At 42.0% G+C, this 21,092-nt stretch overlaps 1 protein-coding gene across 1 annotated transcript; it reads left to right on the top strand.

Annotated features, from left to right (window-relative positions):
• The first annotated feature begins 590 nt into the window (after positions 1-590).
• Positions 591-20,765, top strand: CREG2 (cellular repressor of E1A stimulated genes 2). Its single transcript, XM_058825435.1, has 4 exons — positions 591-995; positions 3,058-3,227; positions 15,328-15,441; positions 17,202-20,765. The coding sequence occupies exons 1-4, from the start codon at positions 591-593 to the stop codon at positions 17,347-17,349; spliced, it is 837 nt and encodes a 278-aa protein (XP_058681418.1). The 3' UTR covers positions 17,350-20,765.
• Positions 20,766-21,092: the final 327 nt, after the last annotated feature.

Raw genomic sequence — 21,092 nt, 5'->3', positions numbered from 1 at the left:
TGAACTCATATACATGCAAATCTTTACCTAATTAAAACCTTGCCTGGAAGATGTTTAATAGCAGCTCCCTGAATTTGCATATCAAAACTGCATCCTCACAAGCACCAAACTAATGCTGCCTGCCACCCCGGCCTTGGGGTCTTGCTGTGACTTGACCCCAGTGCCCAAAGGAAGCTTTCCCTGCAACGGGAGGGTTCACACGGACACTCTCCCTCGTGGATAGTCTCCTCTTTAATAAACGGAGAGGTCGCACCGCCTCTGCCCGGACAACTCTACCTTCTTGGCTTTGTGGTGCGTGCAGAGAACTTAATACGTGATATACCTGCTGGACCGTGCGCCTGAACCAGGGGCTCCAGCGGGCTCCCAGGAGCCCCGCAAGGGACAAAGGCAGGGTTACCCCGCAGGGAGCTCCGCGTGGGCTGGGACCCGCCAGGGGCTCCGGGCTGGGGGCAGGACACCGAGGCGTGACGCGACTGCGGGGCCATCGGGAGCAGCCACAGCCGCCGTGCGCGGGGCGGAGGCGCTGCGGGAGGCGGCGGCGGCCGCGGGAGGGCGCGGCGGGAGCGGCGCTGCGGGCGCTGCCGCAGAAGATGTCGGCGCGGCGGCCGTGGCCGTGCTGGCTGCTGCCGGCGCTGCTGTGCGGCGGCGCGGGGGGGTACGTGGTGGTCAGCTCGGTGTCGTGGCCGCTGCCCGAGGCGGGGGCGGCGGCGGACGAGCTGCACAGCTCCTCCACGGAGGAGGCGCTGCCCGCGCTGCTGGAGGAGGCGGGCGGCCTGTGGAAGCAGAGCTACCCGGCCTCGGCGTACCGCGAGGATGCGGCGCTGGGCCCGGGGCCGGCGGCGCGGCGGCCGGGGCAGGGGCAGGGCGCCGCCCCGTCCAGGATGTTCTCCTACCGGCGGGAGGGCGGCGCGGCGCCGGGCCGGGCCGGGACCGCCCGCTTCCTCGCCCGACACAACGCCTGGGGCTTCGTGGCGACGCGGGCCGCCCGAGGAAAGGTACGGAGCCCGCGGCGGCCGCGGCACCCGGTACCGCCCCACCACGGAGCGGCGCAAACTGCGGAGGAGAGAGAAATCGTGCTCGGAGCTCAGGCAGGGAGGATGCACCAGAGAGACACCTAAAATAGCAAAATGTCAAGGCCAGAAAGCAGAGCTGCATCGCAGGGTTTGGAAAGGGGCTGTTTCAGGAGGATGAGGAGGAGAAGGAGGAGAGCCTGCTGGGCTACCACAAAATCTGCCCGTCCGTCCAGCTATACCAGCTTAAGGGAGGATTTCTCTGTCAGGAACAATAAACAAAATAGCTGGGCTGCTATTGGGGTCATTCTTTTCTTCAGCTTTAAAATATTTCCTTTTTTAAAGTGAAACGTTCGGATGAGACACAGCATCCAGTACCACTCAGACAAAAGGGGGGGAAAGAGAAATTAAAAAAAAAATTAAAAATACATTCTTAACTTTCTGTTGAAAGTATTCACAGATAAATTAGCTTGTGATTTTGAATTAAATTTAGAAGCACGTAAGTCTTCAGGAAGCTCGGCTGAGTTAGTGGCAGTTAATGTTATTGTGAAATACAAAGTAACAGATTGACAAAAAGATACTACTAAATTAATTTGTAGGCAGACAGAAAAGGCCTGTAATTCTACATCAGCTTTTGGAAATCCTATTAAACCATATGATCGTAACTCTTGGTTTATGCTCTCACCAGAAACCCTCAGTGGAATTATAGCCATATTATAGTCTGCAGTTATCTGCCTCCAGACAGAACACAGAAGTAATACAGAAAAATCTGATTCATAATAAAATTTGAAATTTGGAGGGTGGTGTTTGCTGCTTTGAATGCTGAACTATGCTGCCTGTGATCACAATTATTTTTGAGAATCCAGAGTAACATTAACCTTGCATGACAGACTGAATATTTTAAGCAATGGGAACACATCCTGCAATATTACTGAGAGCTTCTTTTTAAATCGTAACTCTTAATAATAAACAAGGATTTGTATTTTCTAAGTTATGTAATATCATTAAAGCATTATTTCTAAGGGAAGCCAACAAAGACCATTTATAAGTGCTATAAGCATTAAAATTTTAAAGGCATATAAACATTAAAAATCAGAAAGCATGCTACCCAGGTAACAACATCATCCAGGATTTTCTTACTAACTATTCATATTTAATTTGATTTTTTTGTAAAAGATTTAATGTATTGACAGATAATTTTACTGTTTAACATTTAATAAACCATGATGAAAAAATATCTGAACACATGAAAAAAGGAGCAATTAACTGAATATCTGTCATTGCTATTTATAATGGGATGAAAAGCATAGTAGGAGTATATGTCATTCTGAAGCATATTAATGAGTGTCACTACTGGGCAAGGACATTTTTGCATGCATTATAACCACTGTGTGTACATAGGGCAGTATATGGGAGCAAATATTTTTGAAAACTTGGCTCCTTGGTGTCCCTTCTCTGCCATGAGAGGAGGTTTTACTTAGGCTGGCTTGGTAGTTGAGACACAGCCCCCCATCACGAACTTGATGTTCCTGCCCAGGAAGCTGAGCTGATGTCCAGTTTGACTTCAAACACAACTCTAACTCAAATGCTTTCTTGTTTTTGCAAACCGATGCAATCACACTGCAAGTCAAAACTAAAAGAGGAGGCACTATTAGAGTAAAAAGCAGGCTAAATAAGGCTCTGTATCCTTTTGGGTTTAAGGAAAGATACCAGCAGTGGTTTAGAGTAAACATTTCCTGGCATGAATGGCAGCAAAAAAAGAAATTCATGCACTTAAATATTTTTAATTTGGTAGTTCCTTTAAGCTTAGTGTAAGACAAGATGTTCCTGACAGTGTCATGGACAGGACCAGAGAGAAGAAATAAAAGAGAGATCTGTTTTCATAGAAGCATGACAGATCTAATTTAGAAGAAATGCTCTCATATGATAGCAGAAAGTGGGAGCAATGGGGCTGGCTGTCCTCTCTGCTAGAGCCCTTGAGGGAATCCCCCCCTCGAGAACTGTCTATGTGCAAAGAGGTAACCAGCTGCTTATTTGGATTTTGCAGATCCAAGGTATGCCCTACGGGAACTGTTTACTTCTCAGCGATGGTCCCATCAATAACAGCACTGGAATCCCTTTCTTTTACGTGACACCAAAGGACAACACTGTGACAGACCTTCTGAAGAATCCCATGGCTTCTCTGACCCTTCCAGAGGCAGATGGAAATTTCTGCAGGTAAGTTTTATCTGCCTCCTACCACCTTCAGTGAGAACAGAGACCTCAGAGCCGATTGCTGGGTCCCCACCTTCAATGTCCTGCATTTATTTTTGACTCTCAGAATCAGCTACATTGGTTGGGGTTTTTTTGGATTTTTTTCCCAGTAAATTCCCCTGGTAAAGCATAGTAGAGAAAAGCAGATGTGTCACTGAAGTATATTGTAACGTCAACAGCTGGAGTGGCTTTCAGCTTGAACATTAACATACCTAAATTTTAATCTCTTCTTGGACGTGCCTACATAAAATCTAGGTGTTCAAGATCCTATAATAGTCTATAGTTATCTAGCCAATAAAATCCACAGAGTTTTAGAGGCTATCCAATTCACATCTTCCCTCTGCTGAAAACTCTGGTGGCCCTGCTAAATGCCTTGACAGGGCTCCAGCTCTCTGGGTTCTGTAAGAGGATCTCAGGCCTATGACATTCTGTCTGATTTCCACCCCTTCAGAGAATATGATGGAATGTGATATCTTTGCAACTTTTTTACACCTTGTATATCACGAACAGTCAGTAAATGACCCCCCAAATAGAGAAATCCACGTCTGAGGTTTAGCAATCTACATCCAATCCCCAGTGCTTCTCTCCAGAGACAGCAGTGAGTTGACTTCTTCTTAATCATATCCTAGAATCTTAGATGGCCTGTGACAGTGGTCACAGGGGTTTTCAGGTGAAGGTAAAGACGAGAATGTTGACTCCATGTTCAGAAGGCTTGATTTATTATTTTATGATATATATATTACATTATAACTATACTAAAAAGAAAAAGAAGGAAAGATTTCCTCAGAAGCTAGCTAACCTAAGAATAGAAAAGAATGAATAACAAAGATCTGTGTCTTGGACAGAGAGACCCAGTTCTGCTGTGAGTGGTCACTAAATCAAAACATCCACACAAGACCAATCACAGACCCACCTGTTGCATTCCACAGCAGCAGAAAACCATTGTTTACATTTTGTCTCTGAGGCCTCTTAGCTTCTCAGAAGGAAAAATCCTAAAGAAAAGGATTTTCACAAATGATGTCTGCGACAATGGCCCTTACGGTTTCTTCCAACACAAGCCATTCTGTCATTTTAAGTCCAACCCCCTGCCACAGACAGGGACACTTTCCACTATGCCAGGTTGCTCAAAGCTGCATCCAGCATGGCCTTGGGCACTTCCAAGGATGGAGCATCCACAACTTCTCTGGACAACCTGCTCCAGGGTCCCATCACCCTCACAGGAAAGAATTATTTCCTATCATCTAACCAAAACCTACTCACTCTCTTTTAGTTAAAATCCATTATCCCTACATGCCCTTGTGAGAAGTCCCTCCCCAGTTTCCTTGCAGGTTCCCTTTAGGTACTGGAAGTTTGCTTATAAGGTCTCCCTGGAGCCTTCTCCAGGCTGAACAACCCAAGTGCTCAGCCTGTGTTTGTAGGAGAGGTGCTCCAACCCTATGATCATCTTCATGGCCTCCTCTGGACTTGCTCCAACAGCTCCATTCCGTTCTTTGCATATAATGAATAACTTCAGATCCCCAAAGCCTTACATGTGTAAAATGTATCTATGTAACCTCAAAGATGACTCAATTTCCCCCTCCATTTTTGTCTCCTTGAAAAAGACATATCTCTACCATATGTTTGTTTACAGTCAATCATGTGGCAAACTTGGCTGGGTCAGCCTTGTGTGAAGTGTTATTTACAAAGGCCTCTTTACGGGTACATGACACCGAAATTGTGTCAGACAGAACTCTGTTACCAAAGCAGGTCTTAGCTGACATTCCAAGCAGAGAGAGAGAGAGAACTGGTAAGAACAGACTCCTTCAGAAAGAAATGGCATTAACAGTTGTTATTCCACCTTAAGGTCATCTTTGGGGAAGGAGAGGTTTTATCTTAAGACTAGATTTCCCCAGCTGAGGATTGCCTTGAGTATCATCCCACCTCTCAAACCTGCTAGCTGAGAAGAACCCTGGGAAAAGCAGGGAATGGCAAATATAAAACATTACTGTTCCACTTATCTGTATTTGTGTTCAGAATATATTGTTTTCTAGAGAGTTATACGGTGGAAAAATGAAATGTTTCTTAGTCTGAAGCAGTACAAGTAATTTCAGGCTGGCATCCTGTTCACAAGGAATAGAAATCATGGCTTCCTCTTACAATGTCAAACACCTAACAGGAAACTGCTATCACCAACATTTGTTAAGGTAATTCAGTCTTGAATGCTTGAGGAGGTCAGTGAAGTAGTGAAGTTAACACTGGAATGATCCTGTTTATTGCTTAAATATTTTCATTAAATTTCATTTTTGATTAATAATTTAGAAAATAAACATATCCGTTCTTTCACTGCAGGCTTAATGGCACTTATTCCTGCTTTCTGAGCTTTTTCATTCAGTCTAATAGTTAACTTACAATCCAGACCAAGTGCTTAAAAATGTATTTTAAGTCCTATGTCCTACTACCTAATGCCCTATTTTCAGAGGCCCAAGACTCAGAGCAGCTTCCATTGATGATGTGTTAATGTTGAGCACTTCTGAAAACCACACACCCACTTAGGCACTTAAGTGTGGCCTTTGATCCCTAACTTTAAACAGCCACTCTTGAAAGTCTTTGCCTCTTATGGCTTAGCAACATCACTGTCCTATTTACCTGTTTGGGAAGTGCCAATTCACAACAAAAGAGAAATGCTGCATGATATTACAGAAATATGAAATCCGTATACACCGCAAACCTCTGAGGATATTTATTCGATGTCTTTTTATTACATCACTATTAATTTCCAAATCCCTACTCTTTTGATCAGTATCCCACATATTTGCTGCTGCTTGTTTTGCAGCCAGGGAAACCTGGATTCTGTCACCTGACTCTCCCGTCCCCTCTGCAGCCTGAGACTGGGCTCTCTGGTGAGAAGAGCTCTCTGGGCCAAGAAGCTAAACCTGGATTTCCAAAACAGCTTAGTCCAAACTAATTACCATTTGCCACATCCCTGCTCTCCCTCCCTACCACCAGTCATGTGCTACCCTGCCCCCCATCACTTCTGGGTTTGCCTCAGCCTGAGCTGAAACATAAATGTGAAGAAAATTATCCTGACAGCAAGAATAAGTTTTTCTGCTGATCCTTCTTCTTTTCATCCTGTGGCCAGTACTGCTCCTGGCCTTGGAATCCCATCCCCACCCTCCAGCTGACCATATGGTGGGCCTATTTTTGCTCATCAACCCAGTGGAAACCTCTTGGTTTTTTGGTTTTTTTTTCTGGATGAGATTTCTACTGTCTTAGTGACTTGAATCAGCTCTTCAAGAGCCAGAGAAGAACAAAGGAGAGGCGAAAGGAAAAGAGAAGGTGGTGGAAAATAGAATATTCTCACTTTAGCAGGTAACCATACTCCAAAAATTGAGCTTACTACTGAATTGAGTACACAGGTTCAGAGTTTGATCACTGTTCCATGCATTATTTATTTTACCTTCAGTTTCTTTTTCATTATTTCTGAAGTTCTCATCTGGAACAGATGTTGGCTTGCATTAGTGCAAAGACAAGCAATACAGACAATGAAAATCTGTGTCTTTACACGAGCTACAGTTTTTGTTTTTGGTGGTATGAAAATGTGAGCAAGCTTTGAGGCTGTCTCTCAGCAAGGAAGGGTATAGGCAATGGACTTTACCTTTCTTCTCTCCCCTTCCCCTATAACCAGTGTCATAAATTAATGTATATATTAAACTAGGAAACCGTGCATGATTTTTGCATTTGAAAGCAGCACCCTCTGAAATGGCAGCCCAGCACAGCACCCCACTGTTACCCCTCTCAAAGGGCCTCTGTGAGCAGTGTGACACTGAAGAAAACAGCAAGGTGTCCAGGCCCTACTGCCAGTGCTAGGGGTGGCCTGTCCCCAGCTTCAGTGTGCACTTGACCAGCTGAGATAGACAGGCTGTGCCATGCAAACAGCGCACAGCAGCCTCAGTGCAGAGCTTTATGTGATGGCTCAAGTTTGGTGCAGCAAAAGTCTTCTTTACTAGCACTGTATGAGAGGCAAGACCTTTCCCTCTGTGAGACCTCAGGTCCTGCTAGTATTAAAATGGTATCTGTGAGGTCTTCTTGGCAAAGGAAAGTGTCATTCTTGTCAGACATTCTCTTCAATTGCATCAATAATTGTTTTGGTTTCAAAATAATTATGTAAAATAGCTAAATGAGTAATATTCTATGTGAGAAAGTTCATGTCCTTGCATACTGGCAATGCATTTGTAGCTTAGTTTCACGTGGAACTTCATTAGAATTCCATTATTAATCTACTCTGAGTTGCAAGAATCAAAATAAATGTGAGAGCTGATCGGTGCCTGTAGCCAATGCTCCTGGGAGTATTTGGCACTCTCCTGAAAAATGCTTCTGACCTATTGCATGCAAAAGAAATCTCTGGCCTTTAGAAAGAAAACATAGCTGACATTTCAATGTCTTTGTGTACCTAATGAGTTTCAAGTGACTTGTGTACACCAATTTGATATTAAATTTATTTAGTAGCAAATTTCATTTGTTTTGTTTCAGAACAGACTCAAGTTCCAAACCCCGACAGTGAATATTTTCCCTTTCAAGGATGTGAGGAATACAGACTGGCCTTTATGGTGCTCTAGCCTCAATATTTAATCAGCTGGAGAGAAAATTTGAAAACCCTAAACTAATAAGAAAAATAACATTTAATATTGAAAGAAAGAGAGCTGCAATGCATCTGACTAGGCACTAATTGCAAGACATTTTAGTATTGCAGCTACAGTTTGGATACCTCATCTCTAACCTAGAGATTACCATTTCCCAGAGGGAGATGGGCTGCCCCTCTCTGAGAAGGCTCTGATGGCCAGGATAGAGACAGCATTTGTTAGTAACTACACAGCATTTTATCTGAAGGCTGATAAATGGATAGTAGAGGCAAGAAAAATTAAATGGTTCAGGCTATAAATAGACTGGTATGTCTATGCCACTGACAAGCTGAAAAGATTGAGTTCCATTCGTGCAGCTTTCAGAGGGAGCAAGACCAAGCCCGACATTAAAGCATAGAGCAGCTATTGTTCTAAACACATTTCACAACACACAGGCTGCTCAGAGGATTCCTCTTTCCAAGTAAGCTCCTCAGTCTGCCTCATTACAGCTGCAGCCTGGAAAACAGGCAATTAATTTTAAATGTGTGTCACCTCCTTGACATCAGGTTCAGCGCATTCACAGGGACACACTGCAGCTTTCTTAGAGAAGGAGTGGTTACATGGCTGCCATGAACTGGTTTTCATACAAGGGAAAAGCAGCGAGCTTTGGAGTCAGTCCACCTTTGGTTTTTTTCCTGCTATTAGTTCAGGATGGTGTTTCAAATCCACACTGCAGACCATGAGTGATTTTCATGAATTTACATTCCCCTCCTGATTTATGATCTCCATCAGAGCCGTTTTATCCACCATGCTCATCTGGTGCTGGAAGTAGCAGATTGGCATGATCAGGCAGATGTCTTCAGTGGACATAAGCTGACTCTGTAGGTTTCCTAAATGCTGCATGGAAAATGTTGGCAGGAAGTGCTGAGCCACCAAGCCATGGGAAGAAAAGAGGAATTTTGTGGGTCTGGGTTCCTGCTATGTGGTGGATCAGCAGCATGCACAAACATCCAGCTTCATTCCCTGGGCAATCCTGGGGCACAATAAAGCTGCCATGGGTGGAAGGCACAACCTTTGAGATATCATATGGCCACTCAACACTCAACTCCTGCTAGGTTTGTAGATCCTGTTGTTAATACGAGGATTAATATAACAAAGAAATCTGGTACTGTACCTTCACACAATGAGAAATTACGCATGCAGAAGACAAAGGTTGAATTCAGACATCCATTATTTTTTGAGATCCACCTCCTGATTCTGTGGCACAGATATATTTCTAGTTCTGGTATTTATATTGGCCCTTTTTAGTCATATGCAAATAATTATGTCAGTAGTTGTTCCTGAAAAATCTGTAATTAAAAAAATCTGTATTTCAAAAAAATTTAAAATGCATGTACCAAATTAGAAAGTCAAACATGAAACCTTCTATCATCATGACCCAATGCACACAATACAGCTCTAAATTACTGTTTTCCCGTATTCTTAAATAGCCAACTTCCTAAAATCCCTTTTCTAGTGAAAATAGCGTTTCTCTGATTCTGTTTACAGAAATAGTTCATGCTGTGATTCTTTTTTTTCTGCATGAATTGTCTATGGTTAAACTATATAAAAGCTTCCTGTCTGAAACACAGAGTTCAGCTGAAGAAATGCAGATGTTATTGTCAATGGAGAGAGGCAAACAGACTGGCTTCACATAACACATTGTAATTAAACCATTTTACAAAGGATTATCTTCTAGAAAGAATGAAATTATTTAAAACACATTAACTATTATTAACATTATCACATTAAATACATTAACATATTAAAACACATATACTAGGAGCACAGGCTCACTTAGATGAATAGAATAGCCACGACACCAATACACTTTAGCTCCCTGACTTGACTTCAGATTCAGAACAGAAGACTTCTTCCAAAAGCAAAGATGTTCTAACTAACTTTGCTGGCTCCCAAATAGGGCTGTTAGAGAAATTCTTGTGAAAATCAGAGCAGGGCAGATCTGCCTAGCCATATCCGGTTGAAGGCCAGCAGCAGCTTTTCAGATTATGAAATTGCTTTCAGTGGAGATTTTGTTTGATGTTCATGCCATGCAGATTAGCAGCACCAATACATTCTTTCTGCTTCAGAGACTCTGATTGTTAGTGGTGAACAGATGAAATGAATGAGAAGTGCAACTTACTTTTCAAAATTAATCACATTTATGAATCAAAATTATATGCACTTTACAGTAATTCTCTAAGGAATGAACATTCCCTCCCTTCCTTTTTGTAGATTTTAGGGGACAAAAATCCTATGATGCATTTTATATAGCAGAAAATAACTGCCTTTTCACCTTGTGCCCAGTTTGAGGCCATGTGAAGAGGAGCCCGGTGCAGGGTATGACAGAGTCACCTACCTTGCATCCATGGGAGGTGACAGGCATGAGCTGTGTCAGCAGCCAGTCCCCATCTCCTAATTACATAGGTTTTCACGACTGCTACCATTATAGGAGAGCTTAGAATGTGTGGAAGCAATCATTGCCTTTATGCCACTCATGAGCTGTGTGCTTTAAAGTAGGAAAAAATGTAGGGAAATTGTTTTCTGGGGCTTTCTTCTTGGATTTCTGTCTCTTCTTTTCTGCAATAGGAGAAAGCTCTTTCTTTCCCAACTTCTTTTCTCTTCAACTCTGAAGAAGTAGAGAGATAAGAACAGTGATTTCTCACATGGCAGTGAGAAATGTGTTCAGGGGACATATGTATATCCTCCCAGGGAGGATGGAAGGTCTTGTTTCACTGGGGAGTGGAGGAGAAGGATGTCAGCTCCTTTGTGGGAAAAGAAGTCTGGGAAAGAAGAAAAAGAGAAGGATTCCTCTGCATAGACCCCTGCTTCCACACCCATACTGAAACAGTACTTAACCCTCCTGCCTTTCTCCTGCCAGTTCCACTTCTTGGGAGTACCTGGCTTTCCTTCCTAAGTGCCTTCCAAACTCTTAATTTGCTTTTCCTGTTGATCTGTGGCAGATCAGTGCCACCTCACTAATGGATTGCAGAGGCTGAGAATGAAGATAATACTCAGGGATACTTTGGTCAGAAACCAGGAGACAGACCACCATCAGTCAAAGCAGAGATCTCAGCTGTGAAAGGGAATCCTAACCAGTTCCCAACATCATCATCTTATGTGCCAATATAACCACATCAGCTTGAAGTATAAGTTCATAACACCTAGACTTGGATAGCTGCTGCATAAAAACCTTCTAATTAAACTCCAAGAGATGGCTAGTGTAGTAAACAATTTAATGAGTAGGTGGCACTCTTTACTCTGAGCCACTCTTGAACCAGGACCCAGAAATTGCGGAAGTGTTACACAGTAAAATAAGTGGGACACGGTCATTAGCAGTGTGCTCTGCAGCATTGCATTTCTGTTGGGAAATACTTTTTACTTGGATGCTGGCCTCTCCTTAAGCTCAGTAAAGCTGGCACCTTTGTAGGTGATATCTTCTCACACACTTGGAAGAAAACTGCCTGGACTGGGTCAAACTCTGCATACCTACTTTGCTCACTGTAAGCAGAGGAACAGCAACAATCAATTCTTCTGTCTTCACAGATCAGATGAATAATTAAGATGATATCTCTTAATGCACTGTTTTCTCATAAAATGCATAAGCTGAATCTTCTTCCATTTTAATCTGGCCTTCCTAATTTTTTGCAACAAAGCCTATGTATTTGAAATAAGCATGAAAAAAAAAAAGAATGTGTTCTCTATTGCTTGGTTTTGTTTCACAGTTACCTGCTTTCTCTTTCCCTCAGTTCATATTTTACCATGGCATTCATGAAGTCCTCTCTATGGAGACAGAGGGCTTGATTCTGGTAAAGACAAACCACCTGAGAAACCACCTTGGGTTTCCTCAACAGAGCAACAGTGTCACCATGTCTACCCCTGACTCTGCCTCCCCCTCACCCCCAGTCAGCAGCACACAAATGTTACATAAAGCTGCTCCTCTGCATCTACTTGTTCTGGTGCCAGCAAAGATGAGAGGAACTCAGGGACTGAGAGCTGAATATGTATTTATACAGAGGCAAGAAATGTCTATTAAATGCATGATTTGACCTCTACAAATGAAAATGAGGAATGTTTAAGTAAATTATTTATTATCTTTAGTAAAAATATGACATAAATCCCTGACTATATCACCTTGCTCCAAGGAAGCAAATCCTGCATTTGTATTAGTTGTGCTGGCAACAACACTGAAAACTGAAGACCCATTCACAACATTTAGAAATGGTAGCTGTAAGTTTAGTGGGTTTTAATGGTTTAAGAAGTATAAAAGTAATCAAACATCATTAGGGAAATACTATGCCAAAAAAAGAAATGCAGAAGCAGATTCACTTCAGAATATCAAGGGTTTCTTTGAAAAAGAAAATATTAATGCTAATGTCAGATTAGAATACAAGGTTCCAAGATTTCCTGAAACAAAAAACCTATGATAAGAGGCAGAACTGAAGGCAAAACCAAGAAAGCAATAGCAGTGTGCTGAACTCAGATGTATCATTGCCCTGTTCAGCTCTTCCAAAACTTCACCTAACACAATCTCAACAAATAATTTGTTTGAGTCTTTTCCCAGGAAAACAAACTGACCCTCCAGAATATTATTCCAATATGCAGAATTCAGATTGAATAATTTTTACTGAGAAGATAGTATTATGTGTGTCAATTAGTGTAGCACCTTCATGAGAATGTACAGAAAACTGTAAACAAGAAGAAACCAGGGTGGAAAAATCAAAACTTAAAAAAACCTATTCAAGCTATGGATGCACAGTGTGTAGGCTTTGTTGCCAGCCAGATATGTGGAGAGCAGGTTTTCATGTCAATTGTGGAAGAGTCACATCAGACACTACTCCTATTAGGCAAAACTTTCTCAGCAAAGGCAGGTAGGGTTCACTGCTTAACCACAGCTACATCAGCTCTATTGCCTACTCAAAATCAAATATTATGCTTTCAGAATAAACATGGACTTGCACAAAACCACCAAATAATTGTAATCTGAGTAGGTCAGATGAAAACTTCTCACTGCTCCTGATTACATCCAAAATCACTTCAATCTGCTCTGTGAAACACAGATATATTTTTATAACAATCTCTTTCAAAATCCTCTTTTTAAGTAATTAACCACGTATTACCTAGGAGCTGTGTACAAGAAGGACACTTGCAAATATTCCTGCTTTTCCTGGCTCTTCAGTTGTTCTATGATACTGTTTGGCTGTGGAGGAAATTGTATCATATATTCAAATGCACAGTTGTTTTAAAGCAATTTTCTGAACTCAATTTCTGAATACATAAACATATGCAGAGAGCTTTGGATACAGTATTAGGATTAAGCATAAAAGATAACAATAGATCAGGAGATTGCTTCAAATGGACTTGAACACTTCACCATCCAGGGCAAGAGCATGAATGTGCACTGCCCTGGCTGCTGGACACACAGACCCTCAGCTGACACCCTCTGCATGTAGGATTGGCTCCTTTCTCTTCAGCTGTATTCACTGTATTTGCCTTAATTTATTTGTGTTTTGGTGGGTGAGCATCTCACAGGGCCATGGATGATGGGCAGCCACACAACATCCAAAGCCCATACAAAAGAAACCCCAGGAGCTACAGGTGTTCCTGGGGCATGGAACTGTGTTCCTTAGGGAACCACAGGAGCTACAGGTGTCCCTGGGGCATGGAGCTGTGCTCCTTAGGGAACCACAGGAGCTATGGGTGTCCCTGGGGCATGGAGCTGTGCTCCTTAGGGAACCACAGGAGCTATGGGTGTCCCTGGGGCATGGAGCTGTGCTCCTTAGGGAACCCCAAGAGCTATGGGTGTCCCTGGAGCTGTGTTCCTTAGGGAAAGAGCACTTTCAGGACACTGGAACCCAGACATGAAGTGACATCTTCAGCAGGCAGTGGGAGTCAGTGCTGAGGATCTAGGGTGTACCAAGGTGATCAGGTAGACAAGTTTGTACTCTGCATACACACTGATAGAAATAAACCCAAGTGCCTGGGCAGAGAATGCAGATTTTTGAGTTCTCAGAACACCACTTCTATAACTTAAAAGATTTTAGTACAGAAAATTAGACCATTATAAGTTGATGTGGACAGAAAGTTTGAGCTTGATCTTTGGCCTTGACCCTTCCTCCCATCAGTAAGCACAGGAGAGGAAAACAAGTGGAATTTGTCCAAAAGTTGTTAAACTGAAAATCCCCTTCAGACAACTGCTGCTCCAGACTGAACATGTCACTGAAATAGTGTCCCTGAGATGATGTGACTGCAAATGGCACTTTGGGGGTCAGGCTGCACAGTGGCAAGTGTTTATCGGACACAGTCAAGTATCAATCAGCCTCCTGTACTTCCTTACATATCTCTGCTCATGACCCTCTCTAGAAAAGCAGCTATTTTATCTAGTGAGCTACACAGTCTCTCATAACCATCTGTGGAGAATCTGAAGGTGTTAAATTAGCTGCAGGAGGATGCCCATATGTTTCCTGCATACACTAGACAGACATTGAGAAATATAACCAAAAATGAAGCCATTGCAGATTGCACACACTTAAGGCTAAAGGGCTCAAGCCAAGATCTTTAAGTAAAAATGTACATGGATGAGATGTAATTTTCTGTGATTAAGACCCAGCAAAGAAGAAATGCAGCTTTCATTTCCTAATGTAGTTTCTTGGGCTGATATGGGAACATGGTTCCCTGAGACACTGAGCAGTCTCAAACTGCTGGCAACAGGACTTTGGGCTGCTCAGTATTTGCCAGGATCAAGCCTTTGCATTCATTTCACACACTATTGTTTTTTGCAATTGGTAGATTTAGTTATGATTTATATCCTTGTATTGTATACGTCAGAGTCAGCAATTGCATTGCAGTTACTAATGGCACTTATTTATCATTACTATATACAAAGAGCCAAAAAGTAGCAAATAGCTTCCCTGGCTTGGTCTGAAGGCAATTGGAGAACTTTTCTATTTGGTATAAAACACTTGAAAAATGAGTAAAAAATGAACAAGGATTGATTTTCTAGGATAATCACAATGAAAAGACCTTATGTTTTACATACAGATACACATAGTCATACTCTTTTCTGTAGGCATAGACACAGACTAACTATCTCACTACTTCTTCTCAGAATCCTGAATATAGGGCTGTACATCTGCCTGGGAATACTGCCATTTTCACATTTTTTTACAATCCAATATATACTAATCCAATTTTTCTGAGTATAAATTAAGATTAATCAATCTTAATCTGCTATCTACAGCAGAGCTATGTGTCAGTTGAGTGTTCCTTCCAGACTTCCCCCCTCCACCAAACAGTATAGCTGGGAGTAGAGAATACCCTCAAGGCTTGACAAAGCTTTTTATATGTGAGCAAGAGTCCACACTTCTCCAAAAACCCTTAAGAAAGAAAGCAAGCTGTTACTCATGAGCAATTTTCTCTGTGCACAGAAAAAACGTGATTGATCCAGAGGATCCAAGGTGCGCCAGGCTGACTCTCACGGGACAGATGGTCATGGTGCCTCCAGAGGAAGTAGAATTTGCCAAGCAAGCAATGTTTTCCAGGTCTGTATCTAACATACACATAGAAGAGAGCAACCCATGGGTTTGAGACAAATACACAAATGTGGCCTTTTGGTACAGAAAATCTGAGAAATAACAAGCCTGACCTTTGCTTTGGGGCCATGAATCATGCTGGCTTCTGCGTGGCTTGGAATGACAGACCTTTTAACTCTTGAGGAAATTAAATATGGAAATGCAATTAGTTAGTGTTGGACTCTGGTAAGGCACATGTCTTATAATCTGGGGATGATGAAGATATGTCACCTGGTTCCAAGGAGAGATTCCATAATTCCATGGTGTATTTGTTATCTTTAAAGATTCTACCCCACTTTATGACAGGTAGTGGACTCAGAGACAGAGCAGAGGTCTGCTGCCTTTGGGTTTACAAACATTTTCAGGGTGGAGCTTACCAGTTTAATTACATCTCCTAACGTCCCAGCTGCTTCAAAGCCATAGTACTGACTGAACAGTCTCCTTTGAACAGATGCAAGCATAACCCAGATGTGTAGCACACACACAGGGTGTGCCCCATGCCCTTCAGTGGGTTTCCAGAATTACAGCGTGAAAAGCCTAAACCTTACCTGGAGCACACACCTCCCACACAGGCTGCCAGGGATTGTCCTCCAGGTGCACCTTGCCTGGTCAATCAAATACTGCTGGGAAACTGGGATGAGCTTGGATCCAAAACAGCCCAGAGATTATATTCCTTCTGATCTACAGGATGGGGTCAGGGTGGGACTCTGTCAGTGTGTGCCACCAATAGCAAAAATGGGACCATGAACAGATGGAGCCACATTGACACCCAAGCCTTCTTTACAAACTTCACAGGAATTAGATTTCCATGTGATCCAGAGTCTACCAGCACCTCAGCAGAGGATGCTCTGCTGTCAGGGTGCAAGAGTCAGAATGATAAAGTGCGGGCTGTTGGGGCACATCCAGTGCCAGCAGCATCTGATGCCACTTACCAACCCCAGAATCATAGGTGCTCAAAGGGACAACTCAGAAAATGGTAGGAAACACCATTTTCCCAATGAGAGGGAAACCAAGAGGTTGCCAAACCAAGCACCTCTGCTGAAGGGTCCTCTGCAGGAGCAGAGGGCAGTGAGCCAACCCTGCCCAGACTTGCAGCACTTCCCACCCATGTTCCTGTGAACACTGACTTGAACTGTGGTATCCACTCTGTGCATCACTGCTGAGCTTCCCACAGCTACACCTGCTGGGGTTTGGGGAGCAGACATCTGCACCCAGTCAGGGAGAATCTTTGTGACCTAGCTGTAAGGGAGACCAGAGAAATGAGAGAAAAATACAGGATGAGAAGGCTGTCGGAGGTGACAGCTTGCAGAGACAATGCTCTGCCCAGTTTTATTAGCCCTCCCTCTGTACCACAATTGCTACCAAAGATGTAGTATTTTCAGGATGCTCTTTCCTTTAAACAGATACAAGCACAATCCTGACATACATTCAAAGAGTCTTCCCTAACTATTTTTCACTTACTCAGAGACCAAACAACATCTATGTTTAGAGACAGAGTTCCGCAGTGGGGGAAGGTGGTGATGGCTGGCTGCCTGAGTGGCAGTTCTCCCCTGACTGGGGTGAGGAAGATCATAAAGCTTACAGCAAGGAAGGGCCAAAAAGATGAATGGTGGTTCTCATATCTCAGGTTTCACTCTAGCTGAGCACACCAGGGTGAAGATAAAACCAGACTATGCATATGTTTTGGCACATCTTCTAATATTTTTTTTTGCTTTTCTTTGTCCCTCCAGGCACCCAGTGGTAAGAAAGTGGCCTCGTAGCTATGAGTGGTTCTTCATGAAAATGAACATTGAACACATCTGGCTTCAAAGCTGGTATGGAGAAGTTTCTCCCATTGCAGTAGAAGAGTATTTAAAAGCAGTTCCAAATAAAGGATGATTGAATGGGCTTTGAGATAAAAATCTCCTGAGTTTCCTTTCCAAACACTTTTAAAATTTCATGGTAGATGGTTTCTTTACAGTGAAATTTTTCTTCTTCTCCCAAAAGGCTTTAAAATAGCCCTGTGTCACATGGAGTGGAGTGAAAATAAATCAACACAGACTTTCAAATTATAAAGGAGAGGTGGATATTAGCCCTACCCTGCAATGTACAGACTTGTCATTTCAAGCAGGCAATGCGTCATCTGAAATGCTGTTTTTAAAACGCTTTGTATCTGTTTGTTTTGACTTCTATTGCTGTGCACCCACAGGGAAACTACACTATGTGCTAAATATAATGTTCTGAATTGCAGAAAATGCAAATTGCCTACTCAGAACCCTCTATGCATTGTGGAGGTATTACTGTTTCTTGGTCTCTTTTGATTTGTAAGTACTATAAGAGAAATTTAATAGCGGCAAATTTGGGTATTTAAGTTTAAAAACAAATTATTTGCTAAAGCTGTCCTCATTTGCTAACTTCTCTTTTCTATGTGTGCTTTTCCCTAATTAGATAGTTTGGTGTTTCACTTGGAAATTGAGTAAAACTTCTCTCTTTAGCAGAAAAAATGCAATCAGTTAAAAAAACACAGCTCCATATAACTTGTCTCTGACACAAAGCTGGTTAAACACATTAAAGGCCAAAATCAAATCAGCCCCACAAGGATTATCTCAATACAAGTATAAACATTCTCCTAAGAAGAATTTAAGTAAATGTTCTCAGCTAGCCTGTTCCTGTTGAGACAGGGAAAGTATTTTTAATAGCCTGTAGTCCCAATTCTTTTTTGCCTCCCTGCTCCAGCCACTGCTTTGTTTTTAACTGGCTTGTGCAACTGATTTTTTGTAAGCCCTCACTAACTCACTGAGGGGTGGAGTCTGTTCCTTAATTCTGTTTCCTCACCAAGATTTAAAGGGCTGATTCACGCATTTAATTTTTAAAGAAGCCCAAAGTTGGTAGGTATTTCAGGTCATGAAAACTGCTTTTCTTGGTGTGGAAAGTGCAAACTTTGTTGCAAACACATTATGTGTGGGCTTCTCATGTGGTAATACTAAAAGAGTTCAAAGGTATTTTAATTACTGTCAGCTCTTTCTCTAGATGTCCTCCTGGTAAACTTATTCTGCAGTTCTTAAGGGTATCACAGAAAGAAAATTCCCATGGCTAACCAAGTCACCAGAAAGTTTGAAAATTATGTGGCTGCTCTCCCTGTTACATTAGGAAGGAGACACATTGAGATGGGGTTTATGTGCCTGTGGGAAAGGTCTTCCAACATCCTTGGGAGAGCACCTGAGCTCTGGTCATCCACCTGCACCACATCTGGGCTGGGGAGGAACCTGGGTGAGTGCCCTGAGCCTGCACAGGTTAATCCCTGGGCAGAGCTCAGAGGCACCTGCATGAGCTATGATCAGCAGGAAGCCAATTAAGTGTAGCTGAGCTTATTTTGGCTCGGGCATGGAGAGAGAGACAGCCTGAAGAGCTGGGCACTGTGCTGGTGTAACTGCAAGGGGCCCCAGAGTGCCCAACTTAGCCCTAGGGCGAGTCCCAGCCCCCCAGGTATCACTACTATTCCTGATATTCTGTAAGAAGCCAAGGCAAATGAGGGGGGAAACCTTGTTTAGACACTCACTAAGCTTTTTTGTTCTTGTCTCATTGCCAGAGACTTTGTTAGCTGTGCAGATATTTTGCCGAGGTAATTACACAAAAGGAGGAAGTGTCCTGCCTGAATCTATTTCCTTTTTTTTTTTTCTTGGCAGATGAGCTGCATTTTCACATTTGAGTTCGCCCCTTAATCTTGCATTGTGTAATACTGAAGCAAGATGGCCTGTTCTATACAGATTTATAGAATACCATCAAGTGAAAACCTCCTTGATCCCTATAATTTTGCCATGGAGATCTTTGTCCACTATGGATTTGATGACTTTGTCCATTAGGATTAATGGAATTTTAAAACTGTGTTCAACAGGAAGAATACCAGTCCTTGTAAGAGAAATTCAGAGGTGTAACATTCCTGTAAAAGTATAATTACATATTTCCTTATCCCAGTTCACCCTATTCCCAGAGAAACCTGAAACCCCCATTCTGCCCCCCACTCCTACATACACATAGATTAGCAAATCCAGAGTACAATCTTAATGTTTAAACAAGCTGAAGAAGTGAGGAAGAATTTTAGAAGTGCTACTGTTACTATACTCTCAATTTCCCATTCACATCCCCTGGCAACAGTGACATGGTCCTATGTCCTGTCCATTACCTCATTAACAAGCCTTGAAGCAGTAAGGGGTTGTGTCAAGAAGGTTAGAAGAGCTTTAATAGTTTAAGAAGTCAGTGTGTACTAAAAAAGGTTTTGAATTTACAACACACTACTTGTTATAGGCTGCCTCCCTGCACACACAGGTTAATTGGAGTCCCTTCTGTATTGTAAAATGACACATTCATCAAGATGATTTTCTGTATGGACCTGCTGTGAGGCTCTTGACAGAACCTTAAAAAATTAAATGCTTGTGACATGTAATGTGACAAAAGGGGCCCATGAAGGAATACTGTCTTACATCACCTGTTCTCATTTCATGCTTCTTTAACCCAAGGAATAACTACCATGTGAGTCCTTGAAAGTCTGCAGAAATTCATAGAAATTCATCAAAAATATGACCTGCAGATTTTGAGTGGAATTTTACAGACCAAAAAAAAAAGGGAGGTGACAGTAGTTTGCTTGTTTGAGCTTTATATTATTATTTATAGGCTAGTTTTAACTTTTCTTCAAACAGACAAATGTCTCAAGTAATATTGGTCATCATGTGGTAAGTGGTGTTTATTGAAGCTTTTAACCCAGAGTTTTATCTCAAATACCACAATAAAAACTTCCTTAAGACTGTAGAGTCTGATTTTGCTTCAGTTCAATATAAAAAATCCCATTTATTTATTGAGCTTTAATTACTGGATCAAACAAGCATTTTTTAAAATCTTGATAAGCTCTTCTGTATTTATTAAGCATTTCAACTAGCTGATGTGTAATTTCCATGTGTTCTGTATTTTCCCTATTTCTGTAGCTTCACCAAAAAAAGGCTGTGCAACATGGTTAAAATTTTACCTGTGGTATTGGAATATTTAAAAGATGTATTTAGTAATTTCTGTATACTTGAAAAAAGAAAAATGATGTTGAAAAGTTGAGTTCTCACTTCTTGCTAATTTGGGCAAAAGAAATGCAGGTACAGGATTTAGGCACAGATATTTTGAACTGGTGTTCTTATTTAATCAAAGAATGTTGTTTCTGATGAAATTTTCATCACTTCAGTGGTTGAAATGCAACCTGACTCATTTCTGGATGTGTATTGCAATTTGCAATGTACTTTGATTTCTAAAAATATTGAAAGTTGTTGACAAAATGGCCATGAAGAAATGTAAATAAACCAAATTTCAAAGCAGAAACTGTATAAGGATATTCTTCAGTATAGCATTTGCCAGAGTAACCCACATTGTGCAAACAATCATTACAATTTCTGTCTGATCTGAACATCTGTTTTGGTTTTTTCTCCCTGAGTTTTCCTGGACCAAGTTAATTTCTCTCAAAATATTTGTGGGAACTGAGACTCCAATTTGCCTTTTCTCTGGGGAGAAAAGTCTAGTCAAGCACCTATCGTTCCTTCATCTTCTCATTTATTGTGTTCTTTGCTTTCACTGTGGCACTTAAATGTCACTCTTAAAGTTCACTC

Source organism: Ammospiza caudacuta, chromosome 2 (assembly GCF_027887145.1).
Source record: "Ammospiza caudacuta isolate bAmmCau1 chromosome 2, bAmmCau1.pri, whole genome shotgun sequence".
Taxonomy (NCBI): domain Eukaryota; kingdom Metazoa; phylum Chordata; class Aves; order Passeriformes; family Passerellidae; genus Ammospiza; species Ammospiza caudacuta.
This window is presented reverse-complemented; position numbering and strand designations above follow the sequence as displayed.